Genomic DNA, 19,077 nt, shown 5'->3' with positions numbered 1-19,077 from the left:
CGCGAAGTAAGTTTTACAATTATTATACATGTTTTAAGGCCGTAAAACCCCTAACCACACACTTTTATACACCTTTTAACACACATTTTGTACAGATCTCCCTTAAACAGGACGCAGAACACGTGCGGTTCTCCCTTAGCCAATTTAGGACGCAGAACACAATGCACGTTCATACTGTACAGTATGCTGTAAAAAAAAAAAAACATGCAAAATTACACAAAAAAAATCTGTGAAACAGCGAGTCCACGAAAAGTGAACCGCGTTATAGCGAGGGATGACTGTAAATACCTAAAATTGCAGCTTCTGTTGCACAACAGGACTGTAAATACCTAAAATTGCAGCTTCTGTTGCACAACAGGACTGTGATAAACCAGCAACTTTCAGCGATGAAGTGACTGAAGGATCTGTGTGAACTGTGCGACAGAAAGAAAAGTGACTGTGCCGAAAGTGTTGAGATGACGCATCACTTTTATGTTTGGGTGAAGTGCTATACTGCATTGAAAACATTCAGAGACTGCAAGGTTTTTATTTGTACTGTACAGCACAGATCAGCGGTGACTCAAACTTCTCTTTTTCCAGCATTCATTTTAAATAAGTCTACAGCAGTAATGTCCTTCTTCTGTCCAAGGACAATATACAGTATATGATTATGTTAATATATTTTTTATTGTTTATTTATCCTTGAGGTGTTTGTGTTGGACGTTGGAGCACAGGATTGTTTCCCTGACAAAAATCAATTAGAGTCTTTAGTTTCACCAACAAGAACCTTCTGTTTGTTTCAGTCGGCTCAAAAATGAAGAGAGTGCAACCACCTGAAGGGAAGATTTGAAGGTCTTTCACGGCGGCTGACATGTTCCTTTTAACCGGGCGACAAAGGCACGAAATCGGCGTGAAATCTTGCGATTTAGCCATGAGTCAACTAATCTGGAAAGTGTGTGTGATATGTGGCAGCGAGAGCATCAAGGACACCCTCTAGACAGCATGTTAAATTCTGCTGCTTAAAGTCATGTAAAATCTGTCTGGAAACAACAATTAACAAGATCCTTGACTGGAAAATCACTGTGTGTGTGTGTGTCTGAATGTGCACACTTGTAGCTCTCAGACAGTGAGAGAGACACTGAAATAGTCAGATATGAATTAAGGAGAAACATTTCACAGCTTCCTGCCTGTGAAATTGCTGATAACATTCTGCGGTGTAGATCATCTCGGTTTACATCTTGTCGGAAGAAACTTTAAAACTCTCGTATTTGTTTTCTGGTGGGGAAGCTGCTCTGCCCTCCGTCCCCTTTCCCATTCGCCTGCTTCTTGTCACCACTGCAGATGAAGGCTGCCATGCTTTTGAGGATAACCACCTACGTTAACCTCAGAAAACATTGTTTGCCTCCAGTTTGGTACGACTATTGGTTACTAAGGAAAAACAAATCAAACTGTTCATATTTTATTAGCTGTGTGCTCAAAATGTCCTATTGCACACTGAGGATTAAGACACAAATATAATTACAAACACAGTGATTAGTGGTGACTTAATCCAGCAAATAAAGCAGCTGACGGCTCCATTCTGATGGCTGAAAAAAAGCACAAATTGCCCTCCAGATGAAATACATTGATCATGTTCACCACCATCCCAGTCGATGGGTTGGTGACCCGTGCTCTACACACAAGTATCCATCAAGTACATGACAGCCAGGAGAATACACACGGCATCTTAATTATATTTTGCCTCAGAGACCAGCCAGTCCTCCTATTCTGGAATACTGCCTGGCCTCAGGATGGCTGTTGTTTCAATTAGCTTGTGACCATTTAATTAAATGTTATTTTAATTCAATTAAATATGGACCTTGGGGCTTTTGGGGCCCATCTGTTTTGGACTAAAACTCTCCATAATTCTATAATAATTCTTTTCTACGATGCAAACACTCATGTTTTCCTCTGCTCTCAGCATTTATCTGTTCTGCCGGCAACAACCAGACGTTCGCATGAACCGCGTCACGTCGACTGTTATCTCAGTGGTCGCTAGGCGGATTGAAAGAGATGCTATTTGCACGGAGTGACTCTTTTTTCAGCCGGCTGTTTACCCAATCACTAAAATGCACCGTTCCCGCCCGTCCTCAGATCAGATCGTGTGACTCGCGTGCCATCTTCCGTGGCATCTCCTCCTCTTTGTGATTTAGTGTTAAGTCACCCAGGAGGACCTGTTTGAAAATTCAATTACAGAAGCTGACATCTGTAAACATGGCTGCATTTGATTTGTTTTTTTCATAGTTGGTGATGGGTTTGTGTCTGACATGTGTGGGGGGGGGGATTGTTAACACAGGTTTTACCCTTCAGTGAAAGTGACATCCACAGTGTCTGCTCACGGGGTCTGATTCACTTGTTGTTTTAAACAGAGGAGATGAAAAGGAATGTGAATACATTGTAATGAACAGAAAATGTGCCTTGAATGCAAACGGCATCCGAGTAATATCATTTCTTCCCCTCCATTTTACACAGCTGACACAATTCTGGCACATAAGCGCCAGATTGAGACTTTTCCATCTATTTCCAGAGTTCTCCAGGTTGTTGTTGTCTGTGCAGTGCAGACAGGAACTGCTGGCAGCCCGAGCAGCATGACTTCCCAGGATGTGATGTCTCACATCTGTGTGATAAATGTCGGTCAGCCCGAGAACACTCTTCCTCAAGCTGTTTCTGGATGTATGTTTGTGCTGCAGTGTCATAATATCAGCTCGTAGAAGAAGAACAAGCCGTTATAATAATGGGAGGGTTATGCTTTGAAGGGAGGAGAGATTTACTGATATTGTTGTTTTGTCTTGCTTATTTTTTAAATATTACTTTGTCTTCATGTGTTTCTGTCCGTATAAAATATGTTGTGATGCTTGTTAAAATGGCTAGATGTAATAAACACATTGAGATAGTGTTTCTAGGATGCAGATAAAAAAATAATAATAATGTAAACACAGGCTAGAAAACAAGATTAATCAGATTATTTGCATATTGCAGAATAATGCTTGACAGAAGGTACACAGCTGTTCATTTGATGATTATGATCTGGTCTTGAAGCTTGTACTGTAGAGTCAATGAAAACTGATGTTTCTTAAGCCAAGAGAGCTTTTCTCAGAATTAAATTTCCATAGACACTCCATAGCTGCTTTTTTCACCTCTAACTTCTCATGTCGTATACAGAAAAATCATGGAATATAGCCCAATGAAATTTTGCAGTCATTCTATTTCTACTATTTAAGAACAGATAACGTAGACGTCAATGATCCCACACTGGGGAACTTCACTTCACCACGTTACCAGTTTATTTGGGAAAGATCTTCTGTTTCCCATGATAACAGTCGTTTTTTTCCTGTTTTTATGACGTTATCTTTGACATGTTGCGACCAGCTAAACTTATACATGCACGTACGAGCGTTATAGCTTTTAGCACAAAACTATTAAGCACAGAAAATGAAGCTGTTTGGATGATTTTTTTAATTCTTTATCTTTCCATTATAAATCTAAATACCCATATTATGAAATAAACACAGAGATTGTTAGATTGTTATACATTTTTCGACTCATCATTTTCAAAAAAATCTTTTTTAAAGGCTTTGTATTCTCTAAGATCCAGTTCTCAGCTGTCTTATGTGATGTTAAACCAGATCTTTTTAGTTTTTTTGGATGTTGGTTTAGACAAAACAAACTCACTGGAAAAATCACTTTTGGCTTCACGTTCATGTTTCACTATTTTCTGACATCTAATAGCGTAAATAAAATGGAAATTGATACTTGGGTGTGACACAAGCATTTGCAATAGTTTGCAGCTGGTGAGCTGACTTCAGCTGCTGCTGAGTGTGGGTGATGACTGTCAGGACACCACAGAAAGCAGCTATACTTACTTGGCCTAAGCTGTAATCTTCAGTAGAGTTTATAGTCAAGTGCACTATACTCTTACAGAAGCACTAGAATCAATAGACTGTGACAGCCATAGGTGGACCTTCAAATGCAAGTAAAAGAGACGTGTGGAAGAGTTTATTCATTACTTAAACAGGCTGCATGTCGATATCATGGATTTAATATTCTCTCATTTGTGGCTAATTATAAGGCAGCAAGGACGCAAAGCTTTAAAAGTGTGAGAAAGACCCAGACCCAGTCCCAGATCTGAAGGATACAGAATGATTCACCTGTGTATGTCTGAAAAGGACACACAGACACACACACACACACACACACACACACAAGAAATGAGTCAGCAGAGTTAGTTTGGCATTCTGGTCACATGCAAGTAGAGGTGATTGTACTCATGGCCATCACTGTTTGCTGAAATGAAAAGGAGCTTGTGTGTGTGTGTGTGTGTGTGTGTGTGTTCGTTCGTCTGTGAAGATTTGTCCTGATCAGTTCTGCCCTATATTGTCACTCAGCGTGTTTTGTATTTGTCTGTGTGGATGTAAATCCCGGTTTGTGTTGGAGGAAGATAAAAAGATACATAAGTGCTAAAACAAATTAGAGCTGAGCGTATTTCAGGAGCAGCCTGTGATTTCACACTTAATTGTGGGCAGATGTAGAGAACAGCCTGCCCTTCATGTTACCCCAAATACTACATTCTCAGTGTTTTGGTACATCAACAACAATTATTATTTTTTTTTTTTTGGAACAATGTGGCCAATCAGCGTTCACAGCAGCAGACTGTAAGGTAAGCCATTAGTGGCTTAAATGCATCATTAAACAAAATGTCATTTCCTACCTTTCTATCAATCTAGCAATGACACATTATGATGTAATCAGTTATTGTGTCAATTTTATTGTTCTAGCATGTGTTAGACCAGACAGCAATTACAGTATTACAGTAATCATGTCTGAATGAAACAAAGGCAGCCATGGACAGAAAAGACCTTATTTTAGCTATCGTGGAAAAAAGGCGATCTTGGAAATTACGTCCAGGATTTCACAGCCGATAAGCAGGCCTCTACAATGATCATTTGAGCATGATTGTCAGCCATTACAGGCACATACAGCTGTGTATCATTGGCACGGCTGTGGAAATGTATTCCAAAACTGCATATAATGGCCAAGAGGTGAAATATAAAGGCCTAAAGAGAAGAGCAGAGGGCCAAAAACAGAGCCCTGAGGTACACCATATTTTACAGCAGAAAATACTGATGTAATATTATGAGAGGAAATAAACTGTATTCTCAATATAAACATGCTATGGAAAAAATACTAGGAAACACTACATAAATTGGTTAAAAGTCTGTGTACCATTTAATCTGTACAAAAACCAAAGTGTGGAAACATTTTTACAGAGGTTTATTTTCCTCAACAAATATAAGACGACCTTGGCAGAAATCGCTCAATACCTCAAGTGTACAAAACATTTTCAACAGAAGATCCATAGAAAAATATATGACTGTACAACCTACAACGAATACGAAGACATTGTTCAGATATGAAAAGAATTTTAAGTTCTTGCACTTAAATGATGTAAAGTGACTGACTCAGTTAGGGACAAACCACTTCTTCTCAGAGTCACAACTAAATTCTTCTAAGGCCAATAGTCCACTCTTGTCTGAAATGAAAATCTGCACTGTATATGGACTTTTTGCACTGTTAACAAAAGTTAAAAATGATTAATGCGTCCTCTCCTTGGTTCGGATCAGCTTTGGAATGTTTTGGGTTCTTCCTTGGCCTATGCTCCATCCTTCTGCTAAGTTTCATGGAAATTTGGTCACTATCTTTTGGTAATCCTGCTGAGAGTGCTGCAGAGATGCCCGAGCCCACAAATTATATTCTGAAGACATAAGGGAACATGCTCATTTGGTTTATGGTTATCTTTTCCGTTACCATAAGTTTCCATTCCGACTAAAATCGGGACTCAGATCCCTGAGTCACTAGGATTCTTGCATCCGATGAATATTGTTGTCATTACAAGTCACAGGTCAGGGTGCTTCGATTCTGTGTGTCCAGCTCATCTTGCTTAATGGTACTTCAGAGTGTTTGTATTGAAGGACACCAGAAAGCACTGCGCTTTACTTTGCTCAAAGAGCTATAAAATCAGCAAGAAAAATAGAAAACATTTGGATTTGATTAGCTGTAAAATCAATGAAACGTCTGCTCTGGATGGAGTCTGTTGAGTAGGTTTGCCACCTCACCTCAGTGTGTGTACACTTTTGATGATGCTTTGGTTATGAGCACAGACCAGTTCAAGTGCTTCATCTGAGAGCTGTAATTATAGGAACATCAATTCAGCCCAGAGAACACCTAAAGACCTGTTTTTATTTTTGGAGTGTACTGGAAATAAGTTACTAAATGGACAGAGAGCTTTTTATTAAGTATGAGTGGGCAGAAGGAGAATGAAAAAGTGTGTGTTTGTTTGTGTGTAGTCTGTTTTCTTTTTGTAGTAATATGAAAATGTGCATGAGCATCTTTTTGCACCTTGTTTCCCGTTCTTTTATCTGTGTTCATCTGTGGTTTCTTCACTTATCACCTGCACCCACACACAGTCCACAAGCCATTCAAGTAATACATCTACTGCCGACACACACACAGCTCCGGCGTGGAGAATGACTCAATGATGGCGAGTCTCGGGACAATGCCGAGAGGCGTAGGTCGTGGGCAGAGAGGGATGGTGAAAGAGTAAGATCGGCAGAGGCATAATAATAAGAGAAAAAGATGTAAGAGAATAAATGTGAGCAGAAAAGGAAAGCGACATGAGAATGAGATTTTCTACATTGTAGATTAACACTGAAGACACCAAAACTATGAAATAACACTTATAGAATTATGTGGTGAACAAAAAAGTGTAAATAAAGCAACATGTGCAACAAGCACATCTCCTCCTCCTCCATGCTTCACGATGGGAACCACACATCTAGCAACCATCCGCTTACCTTTCTGTGCATCACAACGACATTGCAGACAGAAACAAAAATCACAAATTTGGACTCATTAGACCAAAGTTCATATTTCCACTGTTCTAATGTCCATTCCTTGTGTTTGTACGTCCAAGCCGTCTGATTTTTGCAGTCTTTTCTGAACAGTTGATGAGATGTGTCTTCTACTTGAACTCATTTAGCAAGCATTTATGTGGGCTCTAGTCTGAGGTCCTGTTAATCCGTTATTTCTAAGACTGCGAACCGTAATTTCCTCTGCAGCAGAGCTAACTCTTAAATCTGACTGAGAGAATGCCAGGAGTGAGAAAAGCTGTCATCAAAGAAAAATAATCCCAAATAATTCCCCTTGTGTTATTTTTTGGTGTTGATGTCTTTAGTGTACAGTCTAGAAAGCAACAGAAATAAAGAAAAAGCATTGAATGAGAAGGTGTGTCCAAACCTTTGGTAGTGTAGATGTGTGGTATTTATTTATTTTTTCAGTTTTCACTTTGCTTTTCATATCCTGTTTATTTGTTCAGTTCTGGGTCATTTCGGCTTCTTCCCTTCATTCTCTCTGTCTCAGTGCTGGTGGTAATGCATTTGAGATGCAGGAGTGGGGACTTGTACATGGCAACCATTGTTGTAATAATGCATGATTGATGCAGGAATAGAGATTTCTTCCACAGTAACCATGACAGTAATAACGCAGGAAAGATTCATGATGTCATTTGTACATGATTCTGCAAAACATGAAGAAGCAAAGCTTTTCTTCAAAGATACCTGCCTCTACTTTTCTTACTCACTGTCTCTGTCCTTGCCCCTTTCCTGTCTTCACCAATTCCTCTTACACTTTCTCATAATTACTTACTTCAGTAGGCTTTTTCTCAATTTTCAAATAATATCATTGCGCTGCTGACCGTGCCAAATCAAGTGTTGCTGAAAAACGAGTCCAGATTAGCTGATCTTAAATCTGTTATGACACCTCTAATAAACCCTGTGCATGTGAAGGTCATTTGCAATATCCAAGTTAAATTGGAGTAATTGATCAGCTTCAGGCTAAGTGCTGTGGCCCTGCAGAGGCTACGTAGGTGAAAATATGTGAGAAATAATGAAAGAAATAGTGGGAAATGTTTTGCTTCAACACCATGTTGCCAATCTGGCATCTGGTATAAGTGTTGGGCACACTGGTCTGCCCTGATTTAGGCTTACCTGGGCAGTCTCCATCAATGGAAAGCTATTGTTCAGTTACACAGATACAGTGGTCCCTCGTTTATCGCGGGGGATACGTTCTAAAAATAACCCGCAATAAACGAAATCCGCGAAGTAAGTTTTACAATTATTATACATGTTTTAAGGCCGTAAAACCCCTAACCACACACTTTTATACACCTTTTTACACGCATTTTGTACAGTACTTCCTTAATCAGGACGCAGTGCGGTTCTCCCTTAGCCAATTTAGGACGCAGAACACAATGCGCGTTCATACTGTACAGTACGCTGTAAAAAAAAAGCATGCAAAATTACACTGAAAAAAATCCGCGAAACAGCGAGTCCGCGAAAAGTGAACCGCGATATAGCGAGGGATGACTGTACACAATGACTGACTGATGGCAGATATTCTGTCATATCTCTGTGATGAAAGACCACATGTGTTCATATTTTACTGTAAAATACTTTTTAAATTATAATTTTTTATTGATATGCTTTTGAGTTTGCAATAGCATTCATACAGTAGCAGCCATTTTAACATGTAACAGTCGGGTCCACACAGGTGTTTCAAATGATGCTGATTAAGGCTCTGTTCCTTAATTAGCGTCACTGGCAACACCTGTGTGGACCCGACTGTTTCATGTTAAAACGCCAGCTGCGCTCGTTGCTTGTGCCCCATGTTGTACCGTTTCCAGAAGGTATGTGGAAATATTGTGGAGCAGAAAAAGAAGAAATTATGAATTTAATTTGCAAGAGTAACTATAGCAAGCGAGCAGAGAAAGTGTACAACACAGTAGCTGGCTTGGAGTAATGGTAGAAGTGGTTAGCTCGAAGTAATAGCGACTGCTAGTTAGCTAACGGTAACACGCAAATGATTTAAATTGCCAGGCAGAAATAATACTTAAACATTTCTAATAGATAAAAGTAAATAGATAGAGAGGTAATTGGTAAATGGTAGAGAGCCAAAGTTAGCTAAATGTAATCAAAAAACAGTTGAAATGTTCAGCTAACATTGATAAATGGTTGAAATTGTTAGCTACTGTTCTGGAATGTTCTCTCCTCAGGTTACACGAGGTCACGTGTGGGCCTTGAGGTCCTCGGCAGTACAGTGGTCCCTCGTTTATCGCGGGGGATACGTTCTAAAAATAACCCGCAATAAACGAAATCCACAAAGTGAGTTTTACAATTATTATACATGTTTTAAGGCCGTAAAACCCCTAACCACACACTTTTATACACCTTTTTACACACATTTTGTACAGTACTCCCTTAAACAGGACGCAGAACACATGTGCGGTTCTCCCTTGGCCAATTTTGGACGCAGAACACAATGCGCGTCCATACTGTACAGTACACTGTAAAAAAAAAAGCATGCAAAATTACACTGAAAAAAATCCGCGAAACAGCGAGTCCGCAAAAAGTGAACTGCGATATAGCGAGGGACGACTGTATTAGTTGTTGGGCTTTGCTTGAGAACAGCAGGTGCCAGTCTATCTCAACACTGTGGTGACCAGAGTCAAAGAGACCTATTGTTGCCTTCCTAGACATAATAGATAGCTTGCTGTTGACATTCCAGTTAACGCAAACAGTGTCTCCAGACTAGAACGTGCTGACGGTAACACTAACATGGGTAAAGACATTCTCTTTGACTAGTTCTGGGCGTATAGTATTTGTGGTGTTATCTTGGGGTTTAAAGTCTGACCACCAGCATGACTACTGCAGAATGTGAGACGGACTCAGGCACTTCTGATGAACTTTGAGAGTGTCTCTAATTCTCCTTTGCCAAGCGTCAATAAATATTACAGCATAAGACATCAGAGACTCCTGAACACTTTCTTCCCTCCTGACCTCACTATTGACCTTTGACTTCAGCCATTTCTCCACAACAGCTAGCAATGGATAAACAGATGAAACTGTTTGTTAATAGTAATGTATGTGGTAGAAGTAGTTAGAGAATAAGAGACCATATCTTGGGTCAGTAATGTTCTTCAGTTAGATTTCTTGTTTTCAGTGGTGCCTATCAGCAGCATGTCTTTCCCCAATGAAAAAAAACAACAGCATGTGTGATGTTTCACTACCCAGCACATGAAAACAGCATCCTGTGGTGAATGGAGCTAACTCAGTCAGCTTGCTTTGGAAGAGGGCTGCCCATTCATAAAGGACTGCCATATGGTGGTTAGAACCACTTTAGCTTCTGTTGGTTATTGTTATTTTGTAACATATTAACAGTATTTTGAAGTTTGTATTTTTCATCGTATCAATCTTTGACTCCTTCTCAGTGCCTACATGCTTATAATGAAGCACTAATATGTACTACAAACAGAAAGGCTCTCAAATATCACCATTTGTATACACGGGTCAGCTTTACCAAGGCATTCTAAATCTATGCAAATGGATTCAACATAAATGTGTTCTTCATTTCCACACCTCTTTTTTTTTATTAACAGTTCCCAAACACAGAAACTGTGCTCGCTCCTCTGGCTGCTGCTGCTGTTTTCTGGTATTATAGAATCCGGTTATTGCCAAGTAATTGTTTTAGCTTGGTCTTATTCATGTTTATGGTTTTAGGATTATATTTCCCAGGCCCAGTCGTGCCTTTTTCTGTCTGTAAGAAGTTTAAAAAACTAACTCAAATTTAAAATCTGATGTCATTTGGAAGTTTACTGCGACTCACTTATTTTTGGCTGTAAAGAGAAAAAAGTAAATTTGTTGTATTTTCATGTAGCGCCTCACTTCCTCTTTCTTGGCCGCTCTGACAGCTCACTGTATTCAGCCTGCAGCGTTTTCCATGTGAAGTAACCAGCTTGTAATCCTAGACTTATCCGTACCGATAAAGAGCAACCTCTTGGGTATTAACTGCTATCTTCACATTTAACACAGGGCTGGTTTGTGATTACTCCAGAGATGTCTCTCTTCACTACCAGCATCTCTGGCCAATGAACAGCAGAGGCTCCACTATGGGGAATGAAACTTTGACCTTTACACGGATCAACTGAATTGACCCCTCATATCACCTCTTCCAGTTGTTGCTTTCAGTCCAGGTTTCTAAAGCTGATGGTTCAGATTTTGCTTCTGTGCAGCAGGGTTGAAACATGTTGCATCCTGTTAATGATCTTGTTAAATAATTATTGCAAATTGATAAATTAAGGTGAAATTTCTGTCTGTGTTTTAGACAAGGAAACCGCCTGTGGAGGATCTGTTCTCAGACCTGTGTGATGGACGACGCCTGCTGGAGCTGCTGGAGGGGCTGTCAGGACATGAGCTGGTATGAACGCACGCACGCACGGACACAGACACACACACGGACGCAGGAGTGTATGGTTTAAACAGGCACACACACACACAACCAGAAATAGAGAAACAAACCAGATGCCAGACTTGTAACTCCGTCTCCCTCTCTGTCATCAGAACAGCATAGTGTGAAGAAGAGGATCCAGTGCAGATGGCAGCTTAACATTTGCCTTTAAGGGGAACAGAACTAACTGCCTCATCAAATTACTGTAGTAGTCCAATAGGCACGGTGATAATAATCTCCATAAACAGATATCTGCACATGAATGCAGAATTTGTAGGCAGGGGAGCGAGATGTTGGCATCGAAGGCGTTTGTAGACTGAATAGTACCGACGAGTCAGATTTGAGAAGGCTTGTAAACAGTCTGTGAGATGAACACACAGGTTGACGTACTCTGTCAGAAGTCTTCGGCTCTCGTCTGTTAAACCTTTAGTTTTTCATCAGCGTTTTCCAGATATTTGCTGGCTACGCTAGAAGCCCTGAATTATTGGCTGTTGCCCCCAGAGGCTAAATCATATATCATCAGAGATTAGCCTGATAGTTACTGTATATAAACGTATTCTGGGGATCCAAAGCGGTGCAGGGCCGGTGCTGGCAGATATCTACAGACAGGAGTAATATGTAGGCAGGGCTGGACATGGCAGGTGAGTGGCAGACAGGGATCCTGAGGTACAGAGAGATCAGTGTTAGCAAAGACCTCAAACACCAAAGTAGACACAAAGAACACTAGAGCTGACTGTAGTGTTACCACAAGGGAGACTGAATGATCTAGTGGAGATTTCCCTCCACTGTTTGTTCATCTAATGGTCATAATGTACTTAAGTAATAAGGCAGCCATGTTTATGAACATTAAACCAGGCAGAGAGCCTAGATTGCACTTTGTGTAGGGCCCCAAATAACATGTGATATTAGTAAATGAAGGGAGAAAGTGAAAAAGACAACATCCATAAACACATAAAGCAGCTGTAATCTAAACAGAGAAATGCCCTGCTCTCCACAGGATGAAAGGATACAAGCTGACACCCATAATTCACATGAAAAATGATGTTCAATAAGCACAGAGAGAGTGAATGTCAACAAATATACAGATAGTTTATATCTCCTCTGAGGGATTATCCTTTTGTTGTAACCCAGTGCGTGTCAGTGGTCGTGTCAACTGAGTACAAGAGCGACAGACGTCCAGTCTAAAAGGAGCTGAAAGGTGACCAAGATTAAAGAAATAGTCGTCATGGTGACACGTACTGGCACAGTGCCTGAGATGTGATGTTGAAGATTTACAGTAAATGATATTAAAACAACAACACAATAAGTCCAATCTGCTTTTAAAAGATCTCCAATCTCAAGATCAGCACCCTGGACAGGGACCATGATGCACTGCACATTGTTTTTACAGATCCGCCCATGAAGCAGAGGAGACTGAGAGGTGATCAGCCGTCATCATAACTGAACACGGATTGGTTTTATTAGTCTTATAAAAAGCAGAGTCCTGCAGTCAGGTCTTTTGTTTTCTCTTGTTGTGGAGTAAAATCAGCAGTCATGCGTGGAGCCTTACTTTAATATCCCAAACTATTAAAGTTATAGGAGTGAGCGCTGCTGGAGCCTGAACTAAACATTGATTTTCATTATAGGACTGACCAAAGGCATTCCCCCACGGCATCATTAGATACAGGACACAAATCACTTCAATTTAGATTTATTTTCATTAATAAACTAACTCTACACATGATCACTACTTTACTTATTTTGCAATAGTGTGCAGCGTTTCCCAGCAGTTCAGATGAAGACGTTTGGAAAGAGACAGGCGGTGTTGATGATGTGGTGGAACATGAGACTAAAATAGGTTGTAAACAAATGATATTTACTGTGCTCTATGTTTTGACCCACACCACTAACTGCTGATCATACAGTTGTAACTCCACCGCACATAACACTTCATCCAGCTTGTTAATTGCATTCCTTATTAGCAACCACCAGTTGGAGTTTGTCCACTTGACTGATTCTGTTGTAACAGTGCAAAACTTTCCCATCACCGCCTTCTGTCTCATATCACGCCACGCAGCATTAACCTCAGATTAACCTCAAACTAATCATTCTTCTGACCTTTAAGATAAAAATCTTCATTTGAGGAAGTGAAAGTGGGAAAAGTGTCAAGATTAAAAATCTGAACAGCTCCGTCCATCCACACACACCAAGGCACAGCCCGCAGTCTTAATCAAACTTCTACTCCCACCTTGTTTTTTTCTCTTCACCTCCTCCCCTGTCTGTTCGTCTCCCCCTCTCTTCCTCCGCTTCTCTCTTCCTCTTTATTGTCTCTTTGTCTTCCTCTCTCTTTTCATCTCTAGCAACCTTTCATCCTCCTCTGTCTGTCCTTACTTGTGTCTCATGGAGGAGTTACATTATCATCTTTGTCCTTTGTTCGATGCTATCTCCTTATTGTAATGGCATACACATACACACACACCTACAAACACACACTTTTATTGTAATGTGGCTGTTTGTAGCACTCATGAATGCCCCTGAGCAAGGTCTGTTTATGCCTCAATGATCGTCTCTGTCTGATTTGTGTGTGTGTGTGTGTGTGTGTGTGTGTGTGTGTGTGTGCGTGTGTAGGTGAGGTTGGAGAAAGGATTCACGCGTGTTCACTCGCTCAACAATGTCAACCGTGCTCTGCAGATTTTGCAGAAGAACAATGTGAGTAACCGTGCACCCTGACATATTTCCCTTTGTCCTGATGTGATTACGTGAGAGTTAAATATACATGATTCAAATCAAATCAAATTTTATTTGTATAGCCCAAAGTGACAAAGTACATTTGCCTCAGAGGGCTTTACAATCTGTACAGGGAGTGACACCCTCTGTCCTTACACCCTCGGTTCGAGTGAGGAAAAACTTGCCCACAAAAAACTTTTAACAGGGAAAAAAGGTGGAAGAAACCTCAGGAAGAGCCACAGAGGAGGGATCCCTCTCCCAGGACGGACAGACGTGCAATAGATGTCACGTGTACAGAACAAATCAACACAAACATACTGTACAATTACAATGAATGATAAAATGACAATGAATCACAATGAATGATAAAATGATTACAGTAGCAGTGGAACCTGTGATAGAGATAGAGAGACACAGATGCACAGCAGCAGCAAATCATTAATTAACTATAAACATGACATGTGGGGTTCCTCAGGGGTCAGTTCTTGGACCCCTTTTGTTCAGCATATATATGCTGCCTTTGGGTCAAATTCTGCATAATTCTAATGTCAATTATCATAGTTATGCAGATGACACACAGATATATCTTGCGCTGTCCCCAGATGACTGCAGTCCTGTAACTGTCTAGAGCAAGTCAAAAATTGGATGAACCAAAATTTTCTTCAGTTAAATCAAGAAAAAACTGAGGTCATTGTTTTTGGCAATAAAGACAAGAGGGTTGCTGTCAGTAAACACCTTGAGTTACTGTCTCTAGAAACTAAAGACCTAGTCCGAAACCTTGCCGTGTTGATAGACTCAGATCTGACTTTCAACAGTCACATAAAATCAGTCACCAAAACAGCCTTCTACCAACTTAAGACAATGAGGTAAGTTCACTTGTTCTTATAATAAAAAATATCAGTCTGTTGCTGAGGGAGCTATTTAAGGCCTTCAAGGTCCACATTAAACCAAAGGGTCACAAGTAGACACTGGTTCATTTTAAGGAGTCAAAAGCCAAAAAGAAGGGAACCACTGAGCTGGAAAAAGTGAGGAGACTGGCTGGTGTTTTGCAAAAGAAAGCCATAATGAGATTTGTCTGTGTGTTCGTCTCCCCGCCAGGTTGAATTGGTGAATATCGGAGCGGCAGACATCGTTGATGGGAATCACAAACTGATTCTCGGGCTCATCTGGAGCATCATTCTCCACTGGCAGGTGTGTTTGCGTGTGCATGCATCTGTTTGTCTTTGTGAGTTTATGTGTGACTGTGTCAGCATGTTGCTCCGTGCAGCATTTTTAGGAGCTGCGGAGTTTCATCATTTGGGAATGCATCCAATATTAACTTTTTTCGTTCTTTTGCAGTTGCAGCAGATTTTTTGCTGCATTTCAGAGCACTGCTTCTGTTTGGACTGAATGTTCTTTCATTTACTTTGACCTTGATGAGTATTTACTGAGTCAAACAAAACAGAAAATAGAGCTGTGCAGTCTCTCTGAACTCTAAATTGTATGCACAATGTATATCCATTTTACTGAGACACTGTAATTACACTATATTCAATGGAGGCCGTTCACGGAGTTTAATAGTGAAGATAAAGCAGCTACAATGAGCAAAATTACTGCCCTGATGATGTCGAGGGGATCAAATACACAGCTTTTCTCACCAGGAAGCATCACTTTAACACCAGCTGAAATTGCCTTTTGTCCATGATGCACAAATTGAATCTGCTGGGACATAGATGGCTTATGTACATTGCTCCTGTCTATTGCTTAATATTGCTTTGTATTGCTTTGCTCTATTTAGTTTCGACATCACAAAAACAAAGTGGTGCACATTATCTGTCCATCAGGATGTTTTTACTGGTGATATTTGGTGTGTAGTTCATGTGTATAGTTGAAGTCATGGTGAAGGTAGCAGTCACTTTACTGGGAACTCAAAGCAACAATAGTTAGAAAGACGCAAGGAAAGAAGAGTTTCCTTTGCGAGGCAGGAATACAGACTGATATATACACAAATGTTACGTTGGCTTTAAAACCTGCTGGCCTTGTATTTGTCCCAATTCCACACATACTTTTTCTGCTCCAGAAAAAGACAGCAAAATGAATTTAAAAGAGTTTATGCTTTTTGTAATTTCCATGGTCTTGTTATTGCTGTTCATCTTCAATTTATTTTAATATTTCACAACAGTGAGCAAGCCAGCACACTTTATTCATGTAGCACATGTGCAATTCACACAAAGGGTATAACATCAAGAGAACGCCAAAGATAACTTTTTAAAATTTCAGAAAACCATTCTTTCATTACACCAAGGCGGTTTTGAACTGTGTCTATCTTAATACAGGTTTTACGATTAAGAGAGTGCAATTTATAGAATACAATTGCTTCCTCATGTCCATCCCGCATTGGTTTTTGGGAGTACATCAATACTTCACCCAAACATTTTTGGAATGTGTCTGGTAGTATTATTACTTTAGCTTATTGTGTGAAGACACTACCTACGTGTGGAATTGTGACAGCTATAGATTTCTTTCAGTTGAATGGATGATTTTCTAATGAGCAGCCACTCATAGATATTTCTAATTCTAATATTAGTATCCAAGAGAAATGATAAACCAACAAATAAATAGAATCAAGCTCCTCATTGACCATTCATAATAAACAATAACCATATTAAAGCTATCTAACACTGAATTGATTACAGCAGTCACCTCTCAAGACTGCATCTGTATTTCATCAGTTCATATCTGCCTCCTCTAATAATATATACCACTATATTATTCAGTATTTTGCCTCATGTTTAATCCGTTTACTCCACCATGTGGAATATTCTTGACTTCTGACTGCGTATGTTATTTTCTCCATTTCTGAAATAGTGCTTACCTGTGCCTTTTAGCTTTAATGTAAAGTAGAGCAGGTTTAAAGCAGATCTCCATTGTCTGTTTCAGAGCTGCAAACCGTAAAACTGTAAGTAATATGGCTGAAAGAATTTCTTTTGGTTAATATATAAATATTAATTTGAACTATTTGTATATTAATGTTACAGTTTGGGAAGGAGAAGAAGACTTGGGTCCATCCTCTCCAACCATTTTTTTTTACTGTGAAAAAGAATCTTTTTATCACCATCATATTTGTTTTTCTTTGCTTCTGATCAGAAAACATGAGCAAACAGTTCAGGTATCCAACATGATCATTTTGGAGAAATTTTCATCCACCAGCCACATTAATGTGACTGCAAGAACAGTGCAGAGTGCTCCAAAGTTTCCTTTAATGTTCTTTTTTTTTTCACGACTTCTCATTCGCTCTTGGCCCCCACACCCCCCTGTTGCCTTTCATCTTTCTGCCAATTCATAGAGGAATATTACAGCTCCACTGTTGGCTATTTCTCCCATTAATCCATGTTTAAAGTTCAAAATCTGTGTTACGATGGACCAACCTCATGTAAGGCTGGTAGTTTAATAGCTTACATTAGAGTACATTTAAATTGTATTTCATTCCTCATTAAGTTGAATAGAGGCTAATGTCTCAATCACGCTAGTTTTGGCATAGACTTAATGACGCGATTAATAGCAAAACACAGTTCTATAATGGTGTGTGTGTGTGTGTGTTGGCTGGAAGCGCATGATTGTGAGCAACGTGTGTGTGCCACTGTGTGTGTGCGTGCTGTGTGCATGTGTGAATATGCCTGTCAAAGGCTGCTACGCCCTGGAGGTTATCGTTTGCTCGTGTGTGGGCAAGTATGCCAGTCTGTGAGTCCTTCTGTGTGCATCTGTGTGTATGTGTGTGTGTGGATCCTTGTCAGTGTGTAGACGTGTGTGAGTATACAGCAGTCTTTGTCAAAGCGCCCCTCCAATTAAAGTGGAAATGCATGCAGTGACCTACTCCCAAATGAGTGCCTTTTTACTCGGCAGGCCACATTCTATGAGGAATTGCTAACAAACCTGTGTGTGTGTGTGTGTGTGTGTGTGTGTGTGAGTTCCCTTGCTGGGAAATCACCTCGACACTAAATTACACCGAACTCTATTAATAGGTTTAGTTGCAGATGTGGTGTTAGTGTGACTCTGTGAGGGTGTATAGCGCGAGTGACTCTTTGTTCCTGTAGTACTTTACATCTATCTGTGCGACTGTGTGTGTGTCTGTGTGTGGCTGGCAATGATCGTTTTGTTGACTGGGTTTGAAGCTTACAAGTTTCTTTTTTTGTCATTCTGTCTTACACTCCCCGGTCCAGCCCCTCTACAAATACTGAGTGGGATAAAAAAGTAGGAGCACAGAAAGGAAAATGAGAAAAAGAGGAGAGGAGGGAAACAAAAACCTGCCTTTTTGGTGTATATGTGTGTGTGTGATTGCATATGTACTGAGAGAGGTGAGGGTAAGATATGCATAAGCAATGCACAACTGGGCAGTGAGAAGTATAACTTCTCTCATTCTCTCTCTCTTCCCCCCTGAGCCCTGAACAAGTGCTCCAAAACTGTCACTCACACTTGCCAAAAAATTCAGCCTGTGAGGATGCAACCACATCCACACACAGGCTTATGCATGGATATGTGTGTACACAAGTGTCCTTTGACTGAGTGTGTGCTGGAATGTGGAGGTATCTGGATGTGTGTGTGTGTGTGTGTGTGTATGTGTATGTGTGAGTATGCAAATTATCCACTGACAAGCCACGTCAAAACTTTGCTAGAAAGCAGCAGTTTTTTTTTCTATTAAAAAAAGGTCTCTTTATGCTAATGTTACATCACCAGGCATCACATTAGCATGGATTTCAATATCTGTTGTTTAGTCCATCAGGCTAAGTCTTTAAAACGTGTTGTGTGAGTGTATGAGAGACAGGGAGAGTGTGTTTCATGGTAACTGCTAAGAGTAGCCAACTGTTACCTCTGCAGGTCTGTTCTCTCTAGGTATATACTGGTTTAAACAGGAGCTCTGTGTGTATTTTGCAGCCTAACTAACCCTTTTCAAATGACAAATGATCTTGTTTGTGTGGTCTGAATAACAAACAATCCACACACATTGTATACTTACATACATTGACTGGATAGACCAAT

The 19,077-nt window shown here is 40.2% G+C and overlaps 1 protein-coding gene across 1 annotated transcript in view; it reads left to right on the top strand.

The window, feature by feature from the left end:
* Positions 1-19,077, top strand: part of dmd (dystrophin) — a 320,865-nt gene that overhangs the window by 115,246 nt on the left and 186,542 nt on the right. Inside the window, exons 3-5 of the mRNA XM_027291475.1 lie at positions 11,233-11,325; positions 13,963-14,043; positions 15,160-15,252. Coding sequence (XP_027147276.1) covers positions 11,233-11,325; positions 13,963-14,043; positions 15,160-15,252 — 267 coding nt within the window. The remainder of the gene's footprint in view (positions 1-11,232; positions 11,326-13,962; positions 14,044-15,159; positions 15,253-19,077) is intronic.

Source organism: Larimichthys crocea, chromosome XIX (genome assembly GCF_000972845.2).
Source record: "Larimichthys crocea isolate SSNF chromosome XIX, L_crocea_2.0, whole genome shotgun sequence".
Classification (NCBI taxonomy): Eukaryota; Metazoa; Chordata; class Actinopteri; family Sciaenidae; genus Larimichthys; species Larimichthys crocea.
This window is presented reverse-complemented; position numbering and strand designations above follow the sequence as displayed.